General features: G+C 48.1%; 1 protein-coding gene across 3 annotated transcripts in view; it reads left to right on the top strand.

Annotated features, from left to right (window-relative positions):
* The window catches only part of Ube4b (ubiquitination factor E4B), a 103,941-nt gene that overhangs the window by 69,017 nt on the left and 12,280 nt on the right, over positions 1-22,644 (top strand). For all 3 annotated transcript variants that reach the window (NM_001271198.2, XM_087548512.1, XM_087548511.1), the window contains 11 exon segments: positions 515-631; positions 710-808; positions 1,644-1,757; positions 3,095-3,293; positions 5,530-5,668; positions 10,798-10,897; positions 12,154-12,281; positions 13,216-13,314; positions 16,042-16,277; positions 19,770-19,896; positions 21,345-21,489. In NM_001271198.2, the coding sequence (NP_001258127.1) occupies positions 515-631; positions 710-808; positions 1,644-1,757; positions 3,095-3,293; positions 5,530-5,668; positions 10,798-10,897; positions 12,154-12,281; positions 13,216-13,314; positions 16,042-16,277; positions 19,770-19,896; positions 21,345-21,489 (1,503 nt within the window).

Below are 22,644 nucleotides of genomic sequence, written 5' to 3'. Positions count from 1 at the left end.
GCTAGAAGAGCAGGTGCCACGGGAATAGAGCCTTTGGGTAGCATCAGAGTGAGTCTTCAAACGTCACAGACCTATTGTAGAGAGTTAATGGAAGTCCTCAGTAGTGTACCCTCTGCTATTGTACTGGTATGGTAGAGTGACCTTGATGAAGTAACAGATGCGCACACAGTCCTGTCATTGTCCACAGTGAGATGCACACTGGCTACACAGACAGCACAGAAGGGTAATCAGGCCCGAGGAAGAAGGGCCTTAGTGGGAGAAGGACAAGAAATACATCAGACCACACACACACACACACACACACACGCACGGTTGTGAAAGAATAAATAAAAGTTTAACCGTATAAATAGGTAAGTTGGAGACTACCCTCTGTCTGAGGTCAGAAGTGTTCACAAGAAACTCGACTGTTTGTGCCTTGTGTTTTCGGGACCTGTGTAGCTGGCTGCTGGGCACGCTGAGCTCCTCCTGTGCCAGCCACCTCAGCAGCCTAACTGTCCCTCTGTGCTGTGTCTAGGTCGCCTCCTTACCCCTGTGGTTGCCGAAGTCCTTAAGCCCTGGTTCTGGGCGGGAGCTGCAGAGACTCTCCTACTTAGGGGCCTTCTTTAGCTTCTCTGTCTTCGCAGAGGACGATGTAAGTACACCCTGGGCAGCTGCTCATCTCGGGTCGGCGCTCACTGTGCTCTTTCTGATGGCGTGCTTCCCCTTTCAGGCAAAGGTGGTTGAGAAATACTTCTCAGGGCCTGCCATTACCCTGGAGAACACCCGTGTGGTCAGCCAGTCACTACAGCATTACCTGGAGCTGGGACGGGTAGGTGTTCAGAGAGAGGACCTCCCTAGAGCGAAGGGCCCATTCATAGGTCCAGGGATCCCGGGTCACTCTGCCATAGAAGTCAGTTTACAAACAAGGTGCTCTGTGTAGGCCCAACCTCAATGCTTTTAGCATTTGCTGCTGCTGCTTCTGTTGGGAAGAGAGTTAAAATGTAAGCCTAGCACCTCAGGGATGCCAGTCAAGACATCCCCAGTGACTAAAACCTAGCTATGCCACTTCTCCAGGAGTGTCCTGCCCAAGTGAAAGAAACTATGTATGCACTATGAGGTAGGCCATCCAACATGACCTGGGGGTCATCAAGCAGTGGTGCCTGCCTTTATAAAAAAAAAAGTGCAGCAAAACAGTAAAGGACCAGGCTCTGTAGAAGGACAGAGCAAACCTAAGCTGGGGGCTGGCGTGCCTGGTGGCCATGCTCGCTCCAGAGTACTATGTCTTCCCTTCTAAATTGTAAAAGTACAACGCCTTGCTTATGGAGGCCGCCCTGGTCATGCAAGGGAAGAGGCAAAGGCTGTTTATTAACACTGACTACTTAGTGTCCTCCCTGTTGCCGGCTGTGGCTGCTGTTCTCTCGCTCTCTGTCTATTTCTCTCTGTCTCTCTGTCTCTGTCTCTCTCTCTGTTTCTCTCTGTCTCTCAAACACACACACACACACACACACGCACACACACACACACACACACACACACACACCCTATTTGTTGACTGTACTTGGGTTCCCTACAAGGAGTGGACATAGGAGAGGAAGGTAGGGAGAGGGAGGCTTTCTTAAAGTAAAAGGTTAATCAATTGTTTTTTCATTTTGAAAATAATTTAGCAAGAGCTTTTCAAGATTCTGCATAGTATTTTGTTAAACGGCGAAACTCGTGAAGCAGCACTCAGTTACATGGCAGCCATTGTCAATGCCAATATGAAGAAAGCGCAGATGCAGGTAGGAGTCCCAAGTGCTTTCAGTTCCTCATTGAACCCGTTTCTGCAGGGCGGGCAGACATGACTTAGCACGTCCCAGGCTGTGTTCTGGGAGTTGGGAAGGCAGCATGGACGAGACCGGCAAGCACCCTGCTGTCGTGCAGGTCTTGGGCAGGGGTGGACATGCGAGCCCAGCATCCAGACAGTAGCAGTCGGTGATCGAAGTGTGGGGGATTCAGGAGTAGAGTGCCGGGACGACGGTTCAGGGGTGGATTTGATCAGGTAGCAGAACATCCTTTTGTTAAAGCTTCGACTGAAGAACCAACCATTCCAAGGCTGAGAGAAGAGCCCTCTTGGTGATAGTGTTAGGTGAGGCAGCATCATCGCCAGCCCAAAACACAGGCCTTTGTGACTCGGGGGATACGGGCAGTAACAAAAGAAACCATGCTCTTGAGTCTGGCCAGGGTTTACCGATGAGGACTGTGGCAGAATCCGTGGACAGGTACGTGTCAGCATCCATGGACAGGACCTGTCAGCCATGGAATGACAGCGAGTGAGGTTGGAAGCAGACCTGAGGGAGCATCAAGAGCTCATCGCACTCCACTGTTAATGCGACAGCGGGAAACTAAAATGCAGATTGTTTGTAAGAATAAGTCTCAGACCGAAAGAATTAGCGTATAGAGAAGAGCGGAATCCCAGTGTCTTTTGACGCTCATTAGTTAGTATTCTGGCACGTCCAGTCTGTTGACATTGTCACAGCGGCCAAGAGCTATGCAGTCAGAAGAGCTCACTTGCAAAAGTTCCCTCATGTTATATGTAAGTGTATAGGGACCACATTTACAGCTGGCTTTTACCACGTGAGGTCTGTAAATTGGCCATACCTCATAGTTACTGCTTTGTACCTCAGTTTCTTCTCTTGCTAAGTGGGATTAAGAGCGACAGCTATGAGCCTTTTGCGTGGAAACTGTTAGAATAGTTCTGAGTGTGCAGTGGCCACTCTGTTATTCACACAGGACTGTGCTCACTGCTTAAAACGGGAAAGCTACCGTGTGGGGCAGTACAGCAGCCACAGTGACTGTGCTCTTACTGACTGCCTCTTGGTCTCCAGTCCTCTGAAATGGGGATTGTACTGTATGGGCTCTGGGGCTGTTGCAGAGGTCAGAGAGTCTGTGATGATGGATGGCTGGAAGCTTGCTGGGCTAGCACCTGCTAGCTGATTGACAGTGCTCGCCACATGGACTGTCACGGGCTTTAGGGTTTGATTACGTTTGAATGTGCTCTCTCTCGTAGGAAGTTGCTCCAAATTTGTGAGATGTGTGTCTAACAGTTGTTTCGATTGCTTTGCGGCTTCTGTCACAGGCAGATGATCGGTTGGTGTCTACAGACGGGTTCATGCTGAATCTCCTTTGGGTCCTGCAGCAGCTAAGTACAAAAATCAAGTTAGAAACGGTCGACCCCACTTACATATTCCACCCGAGATGTCGGATCACTCTGCCAAACGATGAGACACGGATAAATGCAACGATGGAGGATGTGAACGAGTGGCTGACAGAGCTCTGTGAGTGACGTGGGGCCTTGTTGTGTGCCCTCTCATCTGCATGCTCAGAGAGAGAGAGAAAGAGAGAGAGAGTTAAAATTAGTGTAGTAAAAATTCATCAAATTACTCAGCATGTAGGACAGATGGGTGTGAATGTGAAGAAAGACACCATAACCAACTTTTAAGAAGATTTATTTAAGATTTATTTACTTTATGTACATGAGTGCTCTATCTGCATGTATACCTGCAGGCCAGAAGAAGGCATTGGATCCCAACATAGATGGTTGTGAACCACCATGTGGTTGCTGGGAATTGAACTCAGGACCTCTGGAAGAACAGCCAGTGCTCTTAACCACTGAGCCACCTCTCCAGCCCAATAACAGCAACTTTATATAGATTTTGTGTTATATTTTGGCAGTTGAAAGTATTTTAAGGTGGGATAACAATAATCTTGCTTATGTGTGGAGTGGGATGAATTCCTACTTACTGAACATGGAAATGCCATGATCAAATGTTCACCTTAAGAAAAGTGATTACTTAGTGCTCAGCCTTCTTTAGTGTATACCAATACCCCAGCACTCAGGAGACTGACATAGTAGAATCATGAGTTCAAGGTCAGCATGGGCTACGTAGCAAAACCCTGCCTCCCAAGACCAAGAAGAGGAAGAGGTAGATGCTTTTCAGCAATTCATTTCATCACTCTAAAGTCGAATGTGGCCATCTTGAAGCTGTAATACTGTTGCAGCCGGGGAAGAGGCACAGAGAGGACAGTTGTTAGAGCAGCAGGACCCCGGGGTCAGGAGCTTGGAGTTGAGGACTCCTTCCCTGTGTTGCCTAGGCTGGCTTCAAGTTCCTGGGCAATCCTCCTGCCTCATGTCCTAAGCAGCTAGCCTGTGCCCTTGCAGCACTGCAGCTGGTTAAGGGTGCAGTTGCACAGGACAAACAGCCTGATGCTGTCAGCCCGCCCAGACAGCCATGGCTGGCGGCAGCTCGGGTGTGTTTCATATACACTCGTGGGATTATTTGAATGTTTAACACAAAAACCACAAGTGTTTGAGGTGGTCTGACACCACACTTATCCACAAGTGTGAAGTGTGACCTCTACCCTGTGAGCCCAGTTACAGGCTGATTAAAAACTGTATAATGGTCCCCTCTCTATGATTCTAGTTTCTGCCTCTACTCACAACATTGATGGCTTCATACATAGTTCTTCTAGATCAGAAACACAAACATGTAGAAAAATGACCATAGTTTATTAATTTGGCCTAATTATTTCAGATTGAAATAATAGGTTTAGCTTAGAGAATTAAGATGGTTTTATAGACTATATCAGGAAGACACATCGTTAATCAGACAAGAGGATGCAGGACATTAACAAAGCTGAGGAATCTATTTCTCTTGCAACATCAACTAAGTTTGTAATTTAAAAAATATTCTTGGAGGCTGGGCTTGGTGCTGTCTGCTTTACTTCCAGCACTGAGGCAGGTCTCTGTGAGTTCCAGGCCAGCCAGAGGTTCCTAGAGAAGACCCTGTCTCAAAAAGCAACAAAATACAATTTCCTGTGCTGGGGAGATGGCTCACATGGTCTGGGAAGCGCTGTGAGGAGGCATGAGGACCTGGGCTCAGCTTCCTCACACCCTCATATGACAGGACACATCGTCACCCTAGCACTGGAGGGAAGGAGACAGGATGACCTTTGTGTCATTCCCCAGTCTAGCCTCCAAGCTGATGTCTATGTTCAGTGAGATACCCAGTCTCAAAACTGAGGTGTAGAACACTGCAAGCTCCAGCCCCTCATGTATGTATTGCCATGTCCTCACACACAGACACATGTACACACACATGCACACCATGTCCTCACACACAGACACATGTACACACACATGCACACCATGTCCTCACACACAGACACATGTACACACACATGCACACCATGTCCTCACACAGACACATGTACACACACATGCACACCGTGTCCTCACACACAGACACATGCACACATACATGCACACCATGTCCTCACACCAGACAGATGTACACACACATGCACACCGTGTCCTCATACACAGACACATACACACCTTGTCCTCACACACCAGACACATGCACACCATGTCCACACACAGCAGGCATATGCACACAAATATTCTTAACCTATTTTCCTTCAGAATTGATTTTTTTCCTTAAGACTTGTAACTGACTTCACTGAAGGGTTCATGTTTGTTTGTTTGTTTGTTTGTTTGTTTTTTCTTCTTAGATGGAGATCAGCCTCCATTTTCTGAGCCAAAATTCCCTACAGAATGCTTCTTTCTCACCCTGCACGCTCACCATCTCTCTATCCTGCCTAGTTGTCGTCGCTACATTCGCCGGCTCCGAGCCATCCGTGAGCTCAATAGGTACGTGTCCTGCTCCCTGTCCTGGCTGGCGGTTAACTGCTGCCTGGAGGCACACGGAGTTGGCTGTGGGCAGTATGTGTGAGAGAGGCTGTGTGCATGGCAGAGCCCGGTCTGCGTCCACTACTGTGTCATCATACCACTGGTGTGAGTGAGGATGGCCCAGCACCACTGGGAGGGGTGCCTGCCTTCTCGGCGTACCCACCTGGCTCTGGGCTGTCCACCCTGTTTTCCTGTGATAATCATGAGAGATGAGTAACTCGCCTTTGGCCTGATGTTTGTGTCTGAGGAGCCCAAAGGCTGGCTTGTAGCCTCACTTGTCAGTCATCACATCATTAGCTCCACGGCTGTTTCTAACCCAAGTATCTAACCCTGCATGGTCAGGTTCTCCAAGCAAACGAGCATCTCAGCACATGACAACAGACATTTGCTGGGTCAGAAAAACCGTCACATTGAATATCTGTAACGATACATTTCTCAGATCGTGTGCACTAACATGGACTCTGTAGATTCTGTTTGTTTGTTTGTTTGTTTGTTTGTTTGTTTGTTTGTTTTCAGACCAGCTCTCTTGTAGTCTTAGCCATCCTGGATCTCACTCCATAGGCCAGGCTGGCCTCGAACTCACAGAGATCTACCTGCCTCTGCCTCCCAAGTGCTGGTGTTAAACTTGTGCACCACCGCTCACCATCCATTCTTCTTATACTTTTATGTTTTAGTTCATTGACTATAAACTTTTGAAGTAATTTGTTATTTTTTTATTTTAAAGATTTGTTTAGTTGTATTAGCTATGTATGAGTGTTTTTCCTTCATGTGTTTCTGGTCACCATGTGTGTGCAGTTTTTTCACAACCCTGTGACTGTTGTGACACAACCCCAGGGTTGTGGGGGGGTTTTTTTGGGTTTTTTTATAATTTATTTTAATTATGCGCATGAGTGTTTTGCCTACATGCATGTTTGTATACCATGTGTTTGGTACACTCAGAAACCAAAAGAGGCCATTGGAGTTACAGACACTTGTGAGCCACCATGACCATGTTAGTGGCCGGAATGGAATACTCATCCTCTCTAAGAGTAGTGCTCCCAACGCTGAGCCCTCTTTCAGCCCCAGCCTGCTGAGAAGACTTCCAGTACCGCAGACTGTAGAAGTGCGAGACCATTAACTACTTAAGACCATGAATGCTATAAAACCTTATTATTTACCCTATGCCTTCTTATGAATACATACTTATAAGGTTTGATACATTAAATACACTAGGGGATTAGCAACTAATGAAAAAATAGACAATTATAATACACTGTAACAAAAGCTTTGACAGGGCATGGTGACATACTTGTCTAGCATCTCAGAACTTGTGAGGTGGACTCTGTGAGTCAGCGTCTGCCTGCCTCTTTCTCTATCTCTTTTTTCTTTCTTTTCTCTTCCTTCCTCTTCTTTTTCCTTTCCTTTTTCGTTTTTTGAGAGACTCTGACTTACAGCCCTAGAGCTCACTGAGTGCAAAGACCCCTCTGCCCCTGCCCCTGCCCCTGCCCCTGCCCCTGCCCCTGCCATGCTGAGACTGAAGGTGTGGCCAGCAAAGCCTGTTCTCTCTGTCTTGTCTCACTGTGCTGTGCTGATTGTGTCTGACCATGAATTATTGAGGCCTTGGGAAGTGAAACAGCAGATAAAGGGGAAACTCCATGTGCCTTTGAACTCCGTGTAGTCCAGGTAATGAGGGAGTAAGGAAGACATGTTTATATCCTTCAGATCAAGACAATTCCTATGTGCTAAGGAAGTTAAATGTCTTGTGGGATATCGTCCCACTCCCGTTTGGACACAAGGGCTCACCGTGTAGCCCTGGTGGGCTAGACACTTGCTGGTTTCATCTGACATTAAGTATGTTACTTGGTCCTGGGAGAAGCTCAGTTTCTGTGTGACTGTGCGTGTGCATGTGTGTGACTCTGACTGATTTTGACTGAGGGTCTCACTATGTAGTCCTGGCTGTCCTGGAACTCACCTTGTAGCCCAGGCTATACTTAAACTCTGAGATCTACCTGCCTCTGCCTCCTGAGTACTGGGATAGAGGTTTTCACATCTAAGGCCCTAGAACCTGTGAGTGTCAGCTAGAGTTATGTAGCAGACATGATCAAGGAGATTTCCCTGGATCATCTGGGAGGGGCCGTTGCCGCCACAGGGCTTTGTAAGGAGGGAAAGGGATGGCTGTGGAGGGAGGGCTATAACAGTGGAGCTGGAGAGGAGGGCGGCTGGAGTCAGAGCCTGCTCCTAGCTCTCAGCCCTGGCAGGGAGTGGCAGGCCCCGCCTCTGCAGCTCCATCTTTGGCTTCTTACCTCAGAGGGCACCGACCTGGACTTGGGATCCTGACCCCTAGCATAGAGCTCACGGGACAGTTGCTGCTGCCGTGAGACACCTGCTCCTCCTCCTTGTGACTTCAGTCTCTCCGAGGCACTTCTGCTCTGACTTTGTGGTTCTGGAGGTGCTAAAGGGTGGCATGGTAGGATGCAGGGCAGTGCTCTGCAAGGTGACAGGTCATTACAAGAGCAGTCTCTGCCAACAAGCTGCTTAGATTTAGAGGTGTGGGTGCATGGCGTTATCACCGTCCCCCAGACTTGTGAGCCATTTGAGTCCTGGTCCTGACCCTGACTTCCCGGTAGGCAGCTGTGGAAGGCCATGGAATTAGCCTGTGCGTGTGTTGGTTGTGGTAGATGGCTCTGCCTCTGAGGGGTCATGGTTCACTGCCTTCTCTCACAAGCTTGAAGGCTGCCAGCGTTCTGTCCCCAAACAGGAAGTGGAACTTCACTAGGCCAGGCCCTGTGCCTGTTCCTTTATGCAGCGCCCAGACCCATGTGTGTCATTGTGCTCACTTGCTTTGGCCTCCCCACAGTGACTATGTCATTGCTCTGAAGTCAGAATCAGTGTCCCATCCCTTTTGGAGACTCTGTGGGGAGAGTGTTACCTCAGTTTTTCACCTTCTGGAAGCTTCCTACTTTCTTGCTTCATGATACATTTACCTGGTTTTTAAGTCAGTGACAGAGTTTCTCCAGATATCCACTTCACTGGCTAATTGTCCTACCCAATATTTCTCTTAGAAAGACCTTCATGATAACCCTATAATGTAGGAAACCTTTACAGCTACAAAGCCCCTTTTGCCCTGTGTGGCCATTGATAAACACCATGACCAGTAGCAACTTAGAAGCAATGGTTTGTTGACTTACATAGTAGAGCCCTCAAGGACAGGAAATCAGGGCAGTAACATGGAGGCAGGAGCTAAAGGAGAGGCCATGGGGGAACAGTCCTCACTGGCTTGCTCCCCATGGCTTCCTCAGTTTGCCTTGTTGTAGAACTGAACCACCACAGTAAGCTAGGCTTTCATACACCAATCATCAGTAAAGAAAACGCCCACAGGCCAATCGGACTAAGATGTTTTCTCAGTTGAAGTCCCTAACCACCACAACCAAATATTTCAGGTTTTGTCTCAGGATTGGGATGTGATGTCTGTATACTTACTTAGATTTATTTATTGATGTTTATGAGTGTTTTGCCTGCGTGTATGTTTGTTTGCCACTGGTGCCCTTGGAGGTCAGAAGAAGGCATCAGATCCCGAGACTGGAGTTGGAGATGGTTGTGAGCCACCATGTGGGTGGCAGGAACTGAACCCATGTTCTTTGCCCGTTGTTCTTGACTATTAACGTAGTGCTTCAGTCCTTGAAGCAAGCAACAGTCATTAAAAAAGCTGTTATTTTGTCTCTAATCCTCTTGTCCAAGACCAAATGGTCCAGTTTTTCTGAGATAAGTAGGATGTGTGGGGTGATTTTAACTCTTTAGAATAGCAGAAAAGGGCTCTCGGTGAGGCCTGGTCTAGCAGTAGAACCACAGCCTCAGCCCAAACTGCCCTGCCACCATGCTTCCAGAAGCTATTCTGCCCTCCGTGAGAAAAAAAATACAGCAACGGAGTCAGGGAAGTCTGAGGTTTAGACATTTAGCAGGCTCTGGTTTTCTACACAGTACCATGAGGAAATTGAATCCTGGGCGGTAAGCCAGTGTTTAAACTGGGCAGCATCTCAGGACAGCCCTGCACAATAGGCATTGGAGCACCTCAGAGTGAGCCCGCAGGCCACAGAGAGCAGCCCAGACAGCGGGAGGGCCCGCTGAGGAGAGAGGGAAGCACCATTGGCAAAAGAGCTTGGAACTTTTTCAAGAAAGTTGTTTTTAACATCTCAGAACAGCCAGGGAACAACAAATTCACTTACGCTTCATCGGGTCTAAAGTGCAGTTCTGTCTGGGGGAGGGGCGATGGGGCATTGGTGTGTCTCACTGTGTAGGCCTAGCCCGGAGCGCACTACCTAGACTAATTGCCTTGAGTTCAAAGATCTGCCTCTATCTGCCTCCCGAGTGCCATGGAGAACATTCTTTAAGACACATTACCCATGCAGTGGTGGTGTTCACCTTTAATCCTAACACTGGGAGGCAGAGGCTAGTAGCTGTATTGAGTTTCAGGCCAGCCTGTTCTGCATACAAAGTTCTAAGACAGTCAGGGCTACATAGAGAAAGCCCGTCACACACCCTATGGACCCTATCAACAACCACCACCACCACCACCACCACACACACACACACACACACACACACACACACACACACACACACACAACTGGAAAGAAAAATTCTGTCAGTTAAACCAGAACTCACTGTACTGGGATATACTCTAGGTTTTATTTTGTTTTGAAACAGTTCTCACCTTTGAACTCTCTATGTAGACCAGGCTGGCCTTAAACTCACAGAGATCCACCTGCTTGGCTTGGAGGCATGCACCTCAACTGCCTGGCTTGTGCTCTAGATTTTAAAATACCTAAGTGTGAGGCCAGGTGCTGGGGCTCTCAGTATTCACACTGGTGCTTGGGAGACAGAGGCGCGTGGAGTTCAAGGACAGCCTGGTCTACAGAGAGAGATTTAGGACGGCCAAGGCTACACACACACACACACACACACACACACACACACACACACCACACAAACATACAAACACGCAGAGTATGTGAGTGTAAACCCGTCACGTCAGAGAGGGGCTGGGATAAGATGGGCCTGGGTGCTTTCTTTCCTTAGATCTTTAGGATGTTTTGTTTGTTTGTTAATTTCAGAACCGTGGAAGATTTGAAAAATAATGAAAGCCAGTGGAAAGATTCCCCACTGGCCACCAGACACCGCGAAATGCTGAAGCGCTGTAAAACTCAGCTTAAGGTTTGTACAGTAGCTGATTGGCATCGTCGTGGCCCGTTTCCCAGTAGTAATCTCCTCACCAGAATAAACGCCCTGAGCGCGTGCTCAGGTGTCCCTGTTGTTTCTTGGTTGTTCTTTTCTCTCAAGGTAACATGGGACTATTGTTGATACCTTGCCTATTTCTGTATCCAGTCATTTAAATCTAAGCAGAGAACATACATGTGCGTATGCAATGAATCATTAGTAAGCGTTCTCCACCGCAGTGTAACCTCCTACCCCTCCCTGCCACACTCATACTCTAGGACACATAACCCTGTTATCATGGCAGTTGACACAGCGCATTGTGGCTGTACAAGGTTCCCCTTCACACACACACACAGCTCAGGAAAACAGAAACACATGTACATTTTCTGTGTTTATGTTCAGACTATCAAGTTGAATGTTAGCTGCTCATGGGTTCTCTTTTTTTTTTTTTTTTTTTTTTTTTCGGAGCTGGGGACTGAACCCAGGGCCTTGTGCTTGATAGGCAAGCGCTCTACCAGTGAGCTAAATCCCCAGCCCCCTCATGGGTTCTCTTGATTAGTGGGATTATAGAGAAAAATGTCTCTGATTTCTGTGACAAGCTAAATTTTCAGGTTTTCGTTTGCTAATAGTCCAGAGTGCTTTTGAGCTACAAAGTGGAGCTTGGCATAGTGGCTGATACCTGTAACCCCAGCGCTGACCCTAGCCAAGACGCCAAGATGGGAGCATGACTATGGTTTTACCAGAGCCACCGTGAGCTACAGAATGAGACCCTGTCTTAACTGACAGGCAGGAGCTCTTCTTTCAGATCTGTAGCCTCCTTTATATTCCGTGGTTGTGACTCGGGGTCGGTAATGAGCTAAACATCCACTTACCACGATGTGGCATGTGCGTGTCTCCTGGTGGGTCCTCTGAGGCGTTGCAGCCCAGGAGGCAAGTGTTTTGCTTGAGGGTAGCACCGAAGTAGTGGTGCTGGAATTCAGATACAACTTGCCTGGCTTTCCCACCATCTTCCAAGGTGTCAGTGACGGACCTCCAGCACTGACTGCTGGCCATGTGCTCAGTGGTTTGCACGGCATATGTTCCTGGAGTCTTTATTCAGAAACCAGAGAGACCTGACACAACCACCCGTGTCCTGAGGCTAGTCGGAGATGTTAGAACCTAGATTTCTCATCTCCTAGCCCCTCCCTGCCTACTGGAGCTGAGGGGCCCTGGCATCGCACTAATCTACTGGTGGGGGCCATCTACTTCCACAGAAACTGGTACGGTGCAAGGCCTGTGCTGACGCTGGCTTACTTGACGAGAGCTTCCTAAGAAGATGTCTGAATTTTTATGGCCTTCTCATTCAGCTGATGCTGCGCGTCCTGGACCCTGCATATCCTGAGTGAGTGGCTCCTCCTCTGCCTCCTCCCTCTTCGCTGGGGCTTCTGGGTTGTCTTAATTGTTGTTTATCATAACTGAAGCCTTACCCTCCTGACGACTTGTGTTTTCATTGTCAGATTGAGGTTGTATGTAAATGATATGAAGCTGTATTAATATTTCCCCATGTTTTTTAATGGCTGTCTTTTTTTTTTATTTAAGATTTAGCCTTGTATTATGTATAAGTACACTTTAGCTGTCCTCAACACACCAGAAGAGGGCATCAGAGCTCATTACAGATGGTTGTGAGCCACCATGTGGTTGCTGGGGTTTGAACTCAGGACGTCTGGAGGATCTGTCAGTGCTCTTAACCGCTGAGCCATCTCTCCAGTCCAATGGCTGTCATTTTTAAAACTTTACCATAACATTGGATGGCTAGGAAAAGAGATTTATAAATTGGAAGCAGAGTGCTAGAGATAACAGGTTTCTGAGCTTCCTAAGCACCCTGTCTAGGGAGCCAAGGTCATTGACCGTCACTGCAGTTTAAGTCACGACTCTTACGTTAACTGGAACTCTGACATCACCGGTATTGGTGAGGTTGGCCTTTGTCCCTAAAAGACTGGGGGTGCTTATATAAGATACAGGCTGGATTTGGCCACCCTGTGTGAGTTGCTCGAAATTACAAATATGACCTTTGGGTTTTCTTTCCCATTTTAACTTCTGCCTTAAGTCTAGCAAGAAGTCAAGATGAGGTAAACACTTACCCAAGCTCGGCCAAGTCTCCCTCATCCTTTCTGCATGTCTAAAGGTCACAGTTGTTTGCCCGTGTGCATTTTACAGAGGTGTGCTTCACAGTAAGGGCTGCTCTTTCCAGAGTGGGGTATTTAGCAGTACAGCACCCTGGTAATGAGCGTGCCATGACGTCATTTGTAAGTTGTGCTTTTTTTTCTCCTCTACAGCATAACACTGCCTTTAAATTCAGAAGTCCCCAAGGTATTTGCAGCATTGCCTGAGTTTTATGTAGAAGATGTTGCTGAATTTTTATTTTTTATTGTACAGTAAGTACTCCACATGCTGTCTGCTCTTTTGCTGATGTACAGTGCGTGGTGCCAGGAGCTGTGTTACATTTACCACAGCCTCACTTAAGTCTGATGTTATGTAACGCTATTTACCTGAACTGCTCGGAAATTGGAGAAATAGGGCTTGGGGATTTAGCTCAGTGGTAGAGCACTTGCCTAGCAAGCGCAAGGCCCTGGATTCGGTCCTCAGCTCTGAAAAAAAAAAAAAAAGAAAGAAAAGAAATTGGAGAAATAAACCTGGCTCAGCAGCAGCCAATCCCAGGGCCATTTCCAAGACAGAAGCAGGACATGGGTGACAGGTTCTGCTTCTGTCCTGGAAATGGCCCTGGGATCAGCTGCTGCTGAGACCTAAGCAGAGTGTTTGACAACTGAACATGCCCCTGAGAAAACGCCCCAGTAAATGCCGCAAATTAAAATACCCACGGCTGCGTTTGAACCAAAAATGTGCCGATTTGTAAGACTTGAGAAGCTTCATAAAAAACTGGTTTCATCTTGTCTGATATTTGTGGGGAGTTATGTTTGTTTTTTTTGGATTTTTGTTTTCCTAAAATCCTGATTTCAGGGGCTCAAGCCTTCACTGGCCTCTCAGTGGGATCCCTTAGGCCAATTGCCTAGCGTGTAAAGGGGCCTAGATCCAATCCCCAGTACACCGAAAACAGAAAGGAAAACCAAAGCCCTTCGAGTTCCTTCACTTTTCATTTTGGAACCGTGACAGGTGATTCCCCATAACCATATCATCGTGGGGACGGTACTGGTGGCAGAGGGATGTGTGTGAAGTCTGGTTTCAAACGCGAAAGCAGCATAGACCAGCAACAGCCCAAATCCAAAGTTAGACAGAACAAGTTTGCATTATGTCATAAAAGCTGCATCCGGCTGAGCATGGTGGCGCACACCCATAATCCCAGCACCTGGAAGCTCAGGCAGGAGGACTGTGAGCTCCAGGCTAGTCTAGTTACGTAGTGAGACTCTCCCTCAATTGGCAAAAGAACAAAAAAGCTGTCTCCATGCTGGCCCAGTCAGAAGTGATAATGTGGATTTTTGACGGCAAGGAATTTTTTTCTCAGCTTTTTATTGATACTTTCTGAATTTCCCATCATGCACCCAGCCCTACTCATTTCTCGGTCCCCTCGTATCCTCCCTCCACCCTTGCAACCTCCCCCTCCAAAGAAAATGGAAAACAAAAACACAACCAAACACAAAACACCTCATCATGGAAGCTGCACTGTGTCACGGTGTATCAGTCACAGTGTGTCAGTCACAGTGTAACTTTTGTCCTTACCTCTTTACTTGGAAATGTTCATTGCAGTGAGTCGCTGGGCTGCTTCTGCCTCTGCCTTCCTCTACACCCCACCAGGTGTCCTGCTGTCCCCTGTGTTGGAGCTCCTGCACCTCTGGCTCTGCAGGGCCAGCCCTGTCCTGCGGTGCCCACTGTTCATAATGAGGAGATGTTGGTGTTGGCTAACTCCAGCCCGGGTCTGGATGGTAGATGAGGCAGCTAGTGCCAGCCTGCAGGTCTCCGCATCCGTGTGCAGGGCCAGCCCTGCTGTGCTGCGAAGCTGAGGTGGTGGGGGCCCTCTCCTGAGTGCTGCAGTCACTGGGGATGGGGTGGTCCAAGGCAGGTTGCAGAGTCAGCTTACCTACACCGCTGCCACCAGGGCCAGCTCTGCTGTGAAGCCTAGGCGAGGTACAGGGCCTGCTCTCGCCAGTGCTGTGAGAATGACAAATTTAAGGTGACTAAAGGTTCGACTGCTGAGTAAACTCAGTGTTAGAATTTAAATAATCACATTTTAAAGTTTATTCTAAGCACAGTAATATAAAGATATTCACTTAAAATTTTTAATTTCTTAAAATTAGGACATTTGTTTTAAGTTGGTGGCAGGGGACTAGAGAGATGAGTCAGCAGTTACAAGCACTATCTGCTCTCCCAGGGTCTGGAGATCAATTCCAGCAGCCATACAGTGTCTCACAACCATGTAGCCTAGGACCTGATGACTCCCTCTTCTGGCATTTGAAGAGCCCTTATGTACAAACGTGGGTGATGTTTGGAACTGGGTTCCTCTTTGTAGCCCTGGCTGTCCTGGAACTCATTGCTCTATAGACCAGGCTGGCCTTGAACTCAGAGATCCACCTGCCTCTGCCTCCCGAGTGGTGGGATTAAAGGTATGCACCACCACCTCCTGGCTAAAAATTTTGTAATTACATGTATTTATTTGTGTATGCGTGGGGTCCTTGAATGCACAGAGCTCCTTCAAAGGTCAGAAGGCAATTTGAGGGATCCTATTCTCTCCTGCGAACAGTTGGGTCCTGGAGATGGGACAGGTTGCCCATTGTAAGGCTGGGCGTGGTCGTGCATTCCTGAGATTCCAGTACTTAGGAAGTAGGGGCAAAAGATAACAAGTTCCAGGCCAGTGTGTGCTGTGCAGTGAACTTGAGACCAGTTGAAGCTGTTTAGAAGATCCTGTCTTTTATCCCTTTGGATAGCGAAGATCTTTTTGTGAAGTTTCAGTTATGGCCTTTGCTTCCTTTCTAAAGCACGTTGTAGCCAGCACCCGTGTTTGCTTTACTCCGTGGGGTTCCAGTGTGCATATCGTTTTGAACCATGCAGAAGCACTGCAGTACCCTCCTCTGCTGTGCCATCTCCTTCCCTGACCGGCGAGCTCTCGGTGGTGCGGTCCGGTGGCTCACCGTGCCTTCTTGCCTCTGCAGATACTCTCCTCAGGTGCTTTATGAGCCCTGCACTCAGGACATTGTGATGTTCCTCGTTGTGATGCTGTGCAACCAGAACTACATCCGAAACCCTTACCTAGTGGCCAAGCTCGTGGAGGTCATGTTTATGACCAACCCCTCTGTTCAGCCGAGAACTCAGAAGTTTTTTGAGATGATTGAGAACCATCCTCTCTCTACCAAATTGCTGGTACCGTCCCTCATGAAGTTCTATACAGGTAGGTTTTGGAGTGTGCCTTGTGGTGATGTACTGAGACGAGGTTGTTAAGTCTAAATCTGTGACCTAAATTCACAAATAGGTAAATAAATAATCCTGCCATCAAGGCTCCCACATCCGCTTATGCAAATCACTTACTAGCCCAGCTCAGACCCGCCCCACCCCCGGCCCCTGAGAGCTCACACTGCCCACTGCCTGTGAGGCCTTCTGACGGTTTACGCTGTTTGTTGTTGTCAGTCCAAGCTAATGTTTTCATCTGAGTAGTGAATCTGCTTCATTGCTGTTGACTTTATAGCGTCTCATACATGGCACCATCCCGTAGCAGAGTTTTCAAAGAGTGGGAACAATAGAGAGTTTGATATAGACGTTCCGGGTGTCATCCGTTCTTTCCCTCAGTCATGGAACTCTGTGCCGTCTGACCTGAGCCTCTCCATGGTCATGGGTAGATGACACCTTTCCTAATAATAGCTACCACTTGTGGTCACTTGATCCGAGTAGCTGTCGAAAAGATGGGTACTATAAATACCTCCATTTTATAAGTGAGGAAACTCGAGCTTAGAAAGGTCAGGAAGCTCGCTGAAGGTTAATGGCAAGTCAGTGACAGGTGCCCAGCAGCTGGCCCTAGCACAAGTGCGGCTGACGCTCTGCTGCTCTTCCACAGTTACTGAAGCTCTGACCCACACTGCAGGGACTGCACAGTCTCCCCCGGGCCCGCCCACCACCCCACCCAGGTCTGCCCCGTAGATCCTGTCCCTCCTTAGGCCGCCCCCCTGGTAGGACTTAGAGTTGTATATCCCAGGGTCAGCTGCAGGAGCGGCATCTCTCGGAGAGGTACTTATGCACAATCTTGTTTCAAAAATAAGATTAAACTTCAAATAAGAGGGTTTTAGACGAATCCTAACAGTCTTCCTTAAGGAGGAATTCTGAGGCTGGGAAGGCTATGGCTACATCAAGATCTAGGCTCCTCCTTCCCCAGAGCTGGGGAGACTCCATCACTGATTCAGCAATGTCTCTGTTGGGCCTGCTGTGGGAGGACACCAAGATCCCTCCCTCATAGAGGCAGACGTGGAAGAGTTGAAAGAGTTGGAGACAGTAGATTGGGAGAAGACGGGCTACTTCAGGAAAGGTGGTCTAGGCAGGCCAGACTCTGTGGGAGGATGCAATGGTGAGCGTCAGTCACCTCAGCTGAGGAATGACAGGAAAGAAGGCAGTGAGGTGAACCTGGAAGATGGCAGCAGGAAGCCTTGTTCAAGCTGGTCGTGGTGGTGCACGCTGTTAGTCCCAGCAGTCAGGAGGCTGGGTCAGGAGGATCTATCTTTCTAAGATCAAGGCCAGCCTGGTCTACACAGTGAGTTCCAGGACAGGCTGAGGCTTAGGAGATTAGCAAGAGTCAAGTCCATTTAAGGACTTGGGAATTGGGACCTGGGCAGTATAATTTTGAGGTATATTTAGGAGTAAATAAAGCAGAAATGTGGGGAGAAGGGTACGGATGGGCACTGAACTAACACTAGTGGCTTAGTGTGGGCCGTGTCCAGGATGCAGCCCAAAACGGGTGGCCTTAGATGACTGTAACTGTGCTGGCCTCCAGTTTTCTGTCCTCTGCAAGCTTGCTTGAATCACTGCCGACACCTTCGTTCACGCTTTTGCATAATAAAATGGCACTTAGTTCATCCAAAGAAGAGTTAGCTTAACGAGTGAGGCATGAGAAAACATAAATCCTGTCAGGTCTTAGCATGCTAGACACTTTAGACTTCTCCTTTTATTATTAAACTGGGTTTTAATCTCCCGAAATGTAGACTTTGAAAAATATAGAAAATATGAAGAAAGGTGGGAGTTGGTTAGGGAGCTTGATGTGTGCCAGACTCGGTTGAACCACAGCACGGCGAAAGAATTTAAATGTCCCAAATCATCTGCGTGCTCAGAGCCTGTGTAATATTTTACTTCCTCTGTTGTGTCGTTTATATTTGATGTGGGAGTGAGGTTCTTGCAAGAATAGATATCAGAAGACAAATTATGGGCGCCATTTCTGTTCTTCCAGAATGTGGGTCCTGAGCTCAGCTCTCCAGGCTCGGCAGCAGGCACTTCTTCCTGAGCCATCTTGCTGGCTCTCAAACCCTCTGTAAAAAGCTGTCAGCACACCCAAACTGTACATCTGTCTTGGCAATGGGTAGTAGCTGTGGCTGTCCTGGAACTTACTTTGTAGACCAGGCTGGCCTCAAACTCAAAGATCCACCTGCCTCTGCCTCCAGTGTACCGGGAGTAAAGGTGTTCGCCACCACTGCCCTGCATGACCACGGTTTTCAGCTGTGCATAAAGCACGTCTGTCTTAGATGTTAGGATTATTAATAATTTTTTCTAATAAAAACTGGACTTCTGTGTGGTTCAGTGGTAGAGCATCTCAAGACCCTACAGTCAGTTCCCAGTGTTGTAAAAATAAAAATAAATGGAGTATTTTGTTTGTCATCCTTGGAAATCAGTCTTCGAACATCCCGGGGCGTTTTCTTGAGCAGAATTGAAAGGCCACTGGAAGAACTGATGGCTGTGCTGCTGGTACATTGTCGATGGGCGGGGCTTGTTATATTTAAGGCACTTTATCAAGTACCCAGAGTGGTCTCTCAGTGCAGGATTGCAGGCATGAGCTACACACCCACTACCCAGTTGTCTTCAGAGAGAGAGAGAATCGCTTTTTGTTGCCCCAGCACATGCAGTGTGCCTGTACTCCTGACTCCTCGCCTCTGTTCAACCATTAACAGCTATGCTATGCTAAAACACTAGCTCGTTTAATTCCCTTTATGTCTGTTAAGCTGTAACTGCCTTTACCTGACAGTGTCTCCTTTTGTAATAAATTTGGAACTTCTCATGCTTACACTGTTAGCCATCTGCATAACCAAGTTTGGTTTTTACCCTGAGATTTAGAGGATGCTGGTGCTGGCGACATGAGCCGGGAGCGTGACTGTCTGTGTGCATCTCCCTACTTTAGGGCGTGCTTGAAGAACTTGTCTGGTACAGAAGCCTTTAAAATCATAGGTACATAGGAAATTCAGTCACTTTTTTTTTCCTGCCCAGAGATGCACACGTGAGCTGCTGTGAAATTTCCTTAAATTAGTAGCTGACAGTTGGGGCGGATGTGCTGTGAGCGCTTTTGCTGTGCAGGAGTTGACGGTGTCCTAGGATGCTGGCTTCCTAGCCCTTTGCAGAGGTTGTGTCCACTGCAGAGCTCTGTGGTAAAACTTTGGGCTCTACAATCAGGTGGTGAAGGAAAGACGGTGTAACCCCAGCACCTCTGTGACTCCAGGCTGTCCAGGGCTGTGTAATGACACCCAGTCTTTAAAAGAAAAGTTAAGTCACAGTTTCTCCCGTGCCTTCCACCCGAGATACAGGTAGTGTTCTCCTTGCTCTGTTGTCCTGCCTTGTCATGGTCGTTGCAGTGAGTAACTTCATCCGAAAGGTCAGAAAGGATGTGTGCCTGAGTCCCTTTGTCTTTCCTCCCTAGACGTCGAGCATACTGGAGCCACCAGCGAGTTCTATGACAAGTTCACAATTCGCTATCACATCAGCACTATTTTTAAAAGCCTTTGGCAAAACATAGCTCACCATGGCACCTTCATGGAGGAGTTCAAGTGAGTACTGGGCCCCGATGGCACGGCTTGCTCTGGCAAATCCCAGGTGGGAGGCTGCTGAACGCCTTCGCAGAGGATTCCTGGGACTGTCCTCTTGCAAGTAGCCACCGGGCGCTGCTCAGCGAGGACACTGCATCATTGTCTGCTTCCTTTAGACTTGTTGACACTGGGAGTGTCTTACATGGGGGAATGTTCTAGAAAAAATGTGTATGTGAAGTGATTTTTGTGTTTTCTCTGAATTATATCCTATTAAGTGAAGTTAGCTGAGTGACTGAGAAATGTTATGAAAACACGAGGTTTAGAAGCACTTAGGCTAAGGTTGCCACTAATTCACTTGTTGGGCTTATGTGCCAAGCCGTGGTAGTAACTCTCCATGTTCAAACTTGCAATTGCAGGGCCTGGTCAGTAGTCATTCCCCTAAATTATTTGCGAGTACTTAAAGATGAGTGTGAACATTGAACCCTTGTGCTATCCTTTAAAGGAAGTCCCACCCCACCCCATCTTCCATCAGTCTAGCTGACCTCAGTTACTCGTCAGTGTTGCCAGCAGCCTGAGCTGCATCTGCCCACACTGCCTTTTGAAGATGGGAGCTCTGGTGTCCCCACACTCCTGAGACTGAGGCCTTCTGTTCCTGTTCACAGCCCCTCTCTCCCCAGCGTGGGCTCTGTACGCCTGCTGGGCACACTGGGCCTTCTCTTCTTGCCACTTCCTGTCAGTTGAGAAGTCCACAGGTCACCAGTCAGTGCCTTCCCTACAGCACTGTGTGCCGGGTCTCCTTACACTTGAGGATTGGGTCTATAAAATGAGTTCCTGTCTTCCTTTATTGATACTACCGGACTAATTTTTCTTTGGAGTATCTTCTTTGTGGAAGGGATAACTTTATCAGTGATCTCCATCTTCTGTGTTTGGGCAATTTCTTAGTGCTGGTTCTTTTCCAACCTAGAAGAGTGTTTCCTCTACTTAAAAACGCACAGCTCGGTGCTGTCAACCTCTCCAGCAGGAAGAATCTCAGCGTTTGTTACTTTTCACAGTGTAACGATGTAAATTGTTGCCAAGTATAAACTGCCAAGGAAATCAGCTCGGGAAATTCTGGACTACTTAGCTGCTGCTCCTCCAGCCGTAGAGCGTTGCCCTGCGAGCCACTAGAAGGAGCTGATCACAGAGAATCGGAAAGGATGGTAGGGCTAGAGCTTGGTGGCGCCTGTTATCCCCGCTCCGGGATGCTGAGGCAGGAAAGTAGTTCAGAGATAACCTGGGGCAGGAAGAAGACCTTTCTCAGAAAAAACACCACCAAAAAGAGGAACAAAATCTCAGCCTGGAGTTGATTGGCAGCCTTTAAACTCCAGCGTATGTCATCTGTGACAAGGAGCCTGGTGGGTACCTGGGGAGGCTCACATTCTCTATGACCAGCCAGATGTTTACCACACACTGTCTCATTGCCCTTTCAGTTCTGGAAAGCAGTTCGTTCGGTATATCAACATGCTGATAAATGACACGACCTTTTTACTGGACGAAAGTCTGGAGTCTCTGAAGCGGATCCATGAAGTGCAAGAGGAGATGAAGAACCAAGAGCAGTGGGACCAGCTGCCCCGGGTGAGGGCAGCCGCGCTCTGCATGGGGCTGGCTGGCGGCTCTCCCTGCGGGAGGCTGCCTACCTCGAGACACTAGGTCTGACCTAAGGCTGGGGCTTTCCTCCAGGCTTCCATAGAGGAACATTTCAGGGTTGAGGCAGGAGACATGCCTCTTAAAGGTTTTTATCTGATGCTGACTTGGGGCAGAGAGTGTGGCTCAGTGGTAGAGTGCTTCCGTAGCCTGCTGGTGGTCCCCAGTGGTGCCATCCAGAGAAAAGTTCACTCTCTGCCTGCTTGAGGTTCAGGCAAGAATGTTCCTTACTTTACTGAGACTGACTATCAGGCCTCCCCTCAAAGATTGTTTATCAGTTAAGAGCACTTAACTGTTCTTCCAGAAGACCCAGCGTTAGTTCCCAGCACCAATCTCATGCAGCTCAGAGCTGCCTGTAAATCACTTCTGATGGGCGGATACCTTATGGCTTCATTGTACTTCTTCACATACAGAATGCACATAAACTCACCCATGCACACACACATTCATACAGATAAAGACAAATATATATGTATATGTGCGCGAATATATACGTGAGTGTGAGTGCGCTTGTGTGTGTGTGTGTGTGTGTGTGTGTGTGTGTGTTGTGTGTGTGTGTGTGCATGCCGAGCTCACTGTGAGGCAGTGTTGAAGTCCTGCTGTTAAGAAGTCAAAAGTGTCTTCACTTTAGGCCACCGAACATTTAAGGGAGCTTTTTCCTAAGGCAGAGTCTCGCCCCTATGTGACTCTGGTTCCCCTGGAACTCAGAGCTCCACTTTCCTCTGTCCTCTGATTGCTAGAGTTAAAGATGTGTGGGCCATAGCTCAGTCACATCTTGCTCCTTCCACACTTTTCTGCCTGGGGGTCCGTGAACGTCTGGCTCTCCCTGCAGCCATGGCCCCACAGCCCTGCCTCTGCTGCTATCGAGATGATGGAGGTTTTCCACTGGGTCCTTTGTTTCTCCCACTGTGACCCTGGGTCCCTTCCTTCCTTCTTTCCTTCCTTTCTTCCTTTCGTTTTTGAAAGATTTATTTATTTATTATATAAGTACACTGTAGCTGTCTTCAGACACACCAGAAGAGGGCATCAGGTCCCATTACAGATGATTGTGAGCCACCATGTGGTTGCTGGGAATTGAACTCAAGA

The sequence above is a fragment of the Rattus norvegicus genome, chromosome 5 (genome assembly GCF_021556685.1).
Source record: "Rattus norvegicus strain SHRSP/BbbUtx chromosome 5, alternate assembly SHRSP_T2T, whole genome shotgun sequence".
Lineage (NCBI taxonomy): Eukaryota > Metazoa > Chordata > Mammalia > Rodentia > Muridae > Rattus > Rattus norvegicus.
This window is presented reverse-complemented; position numbering and strand designations above follow the sequence as displayed.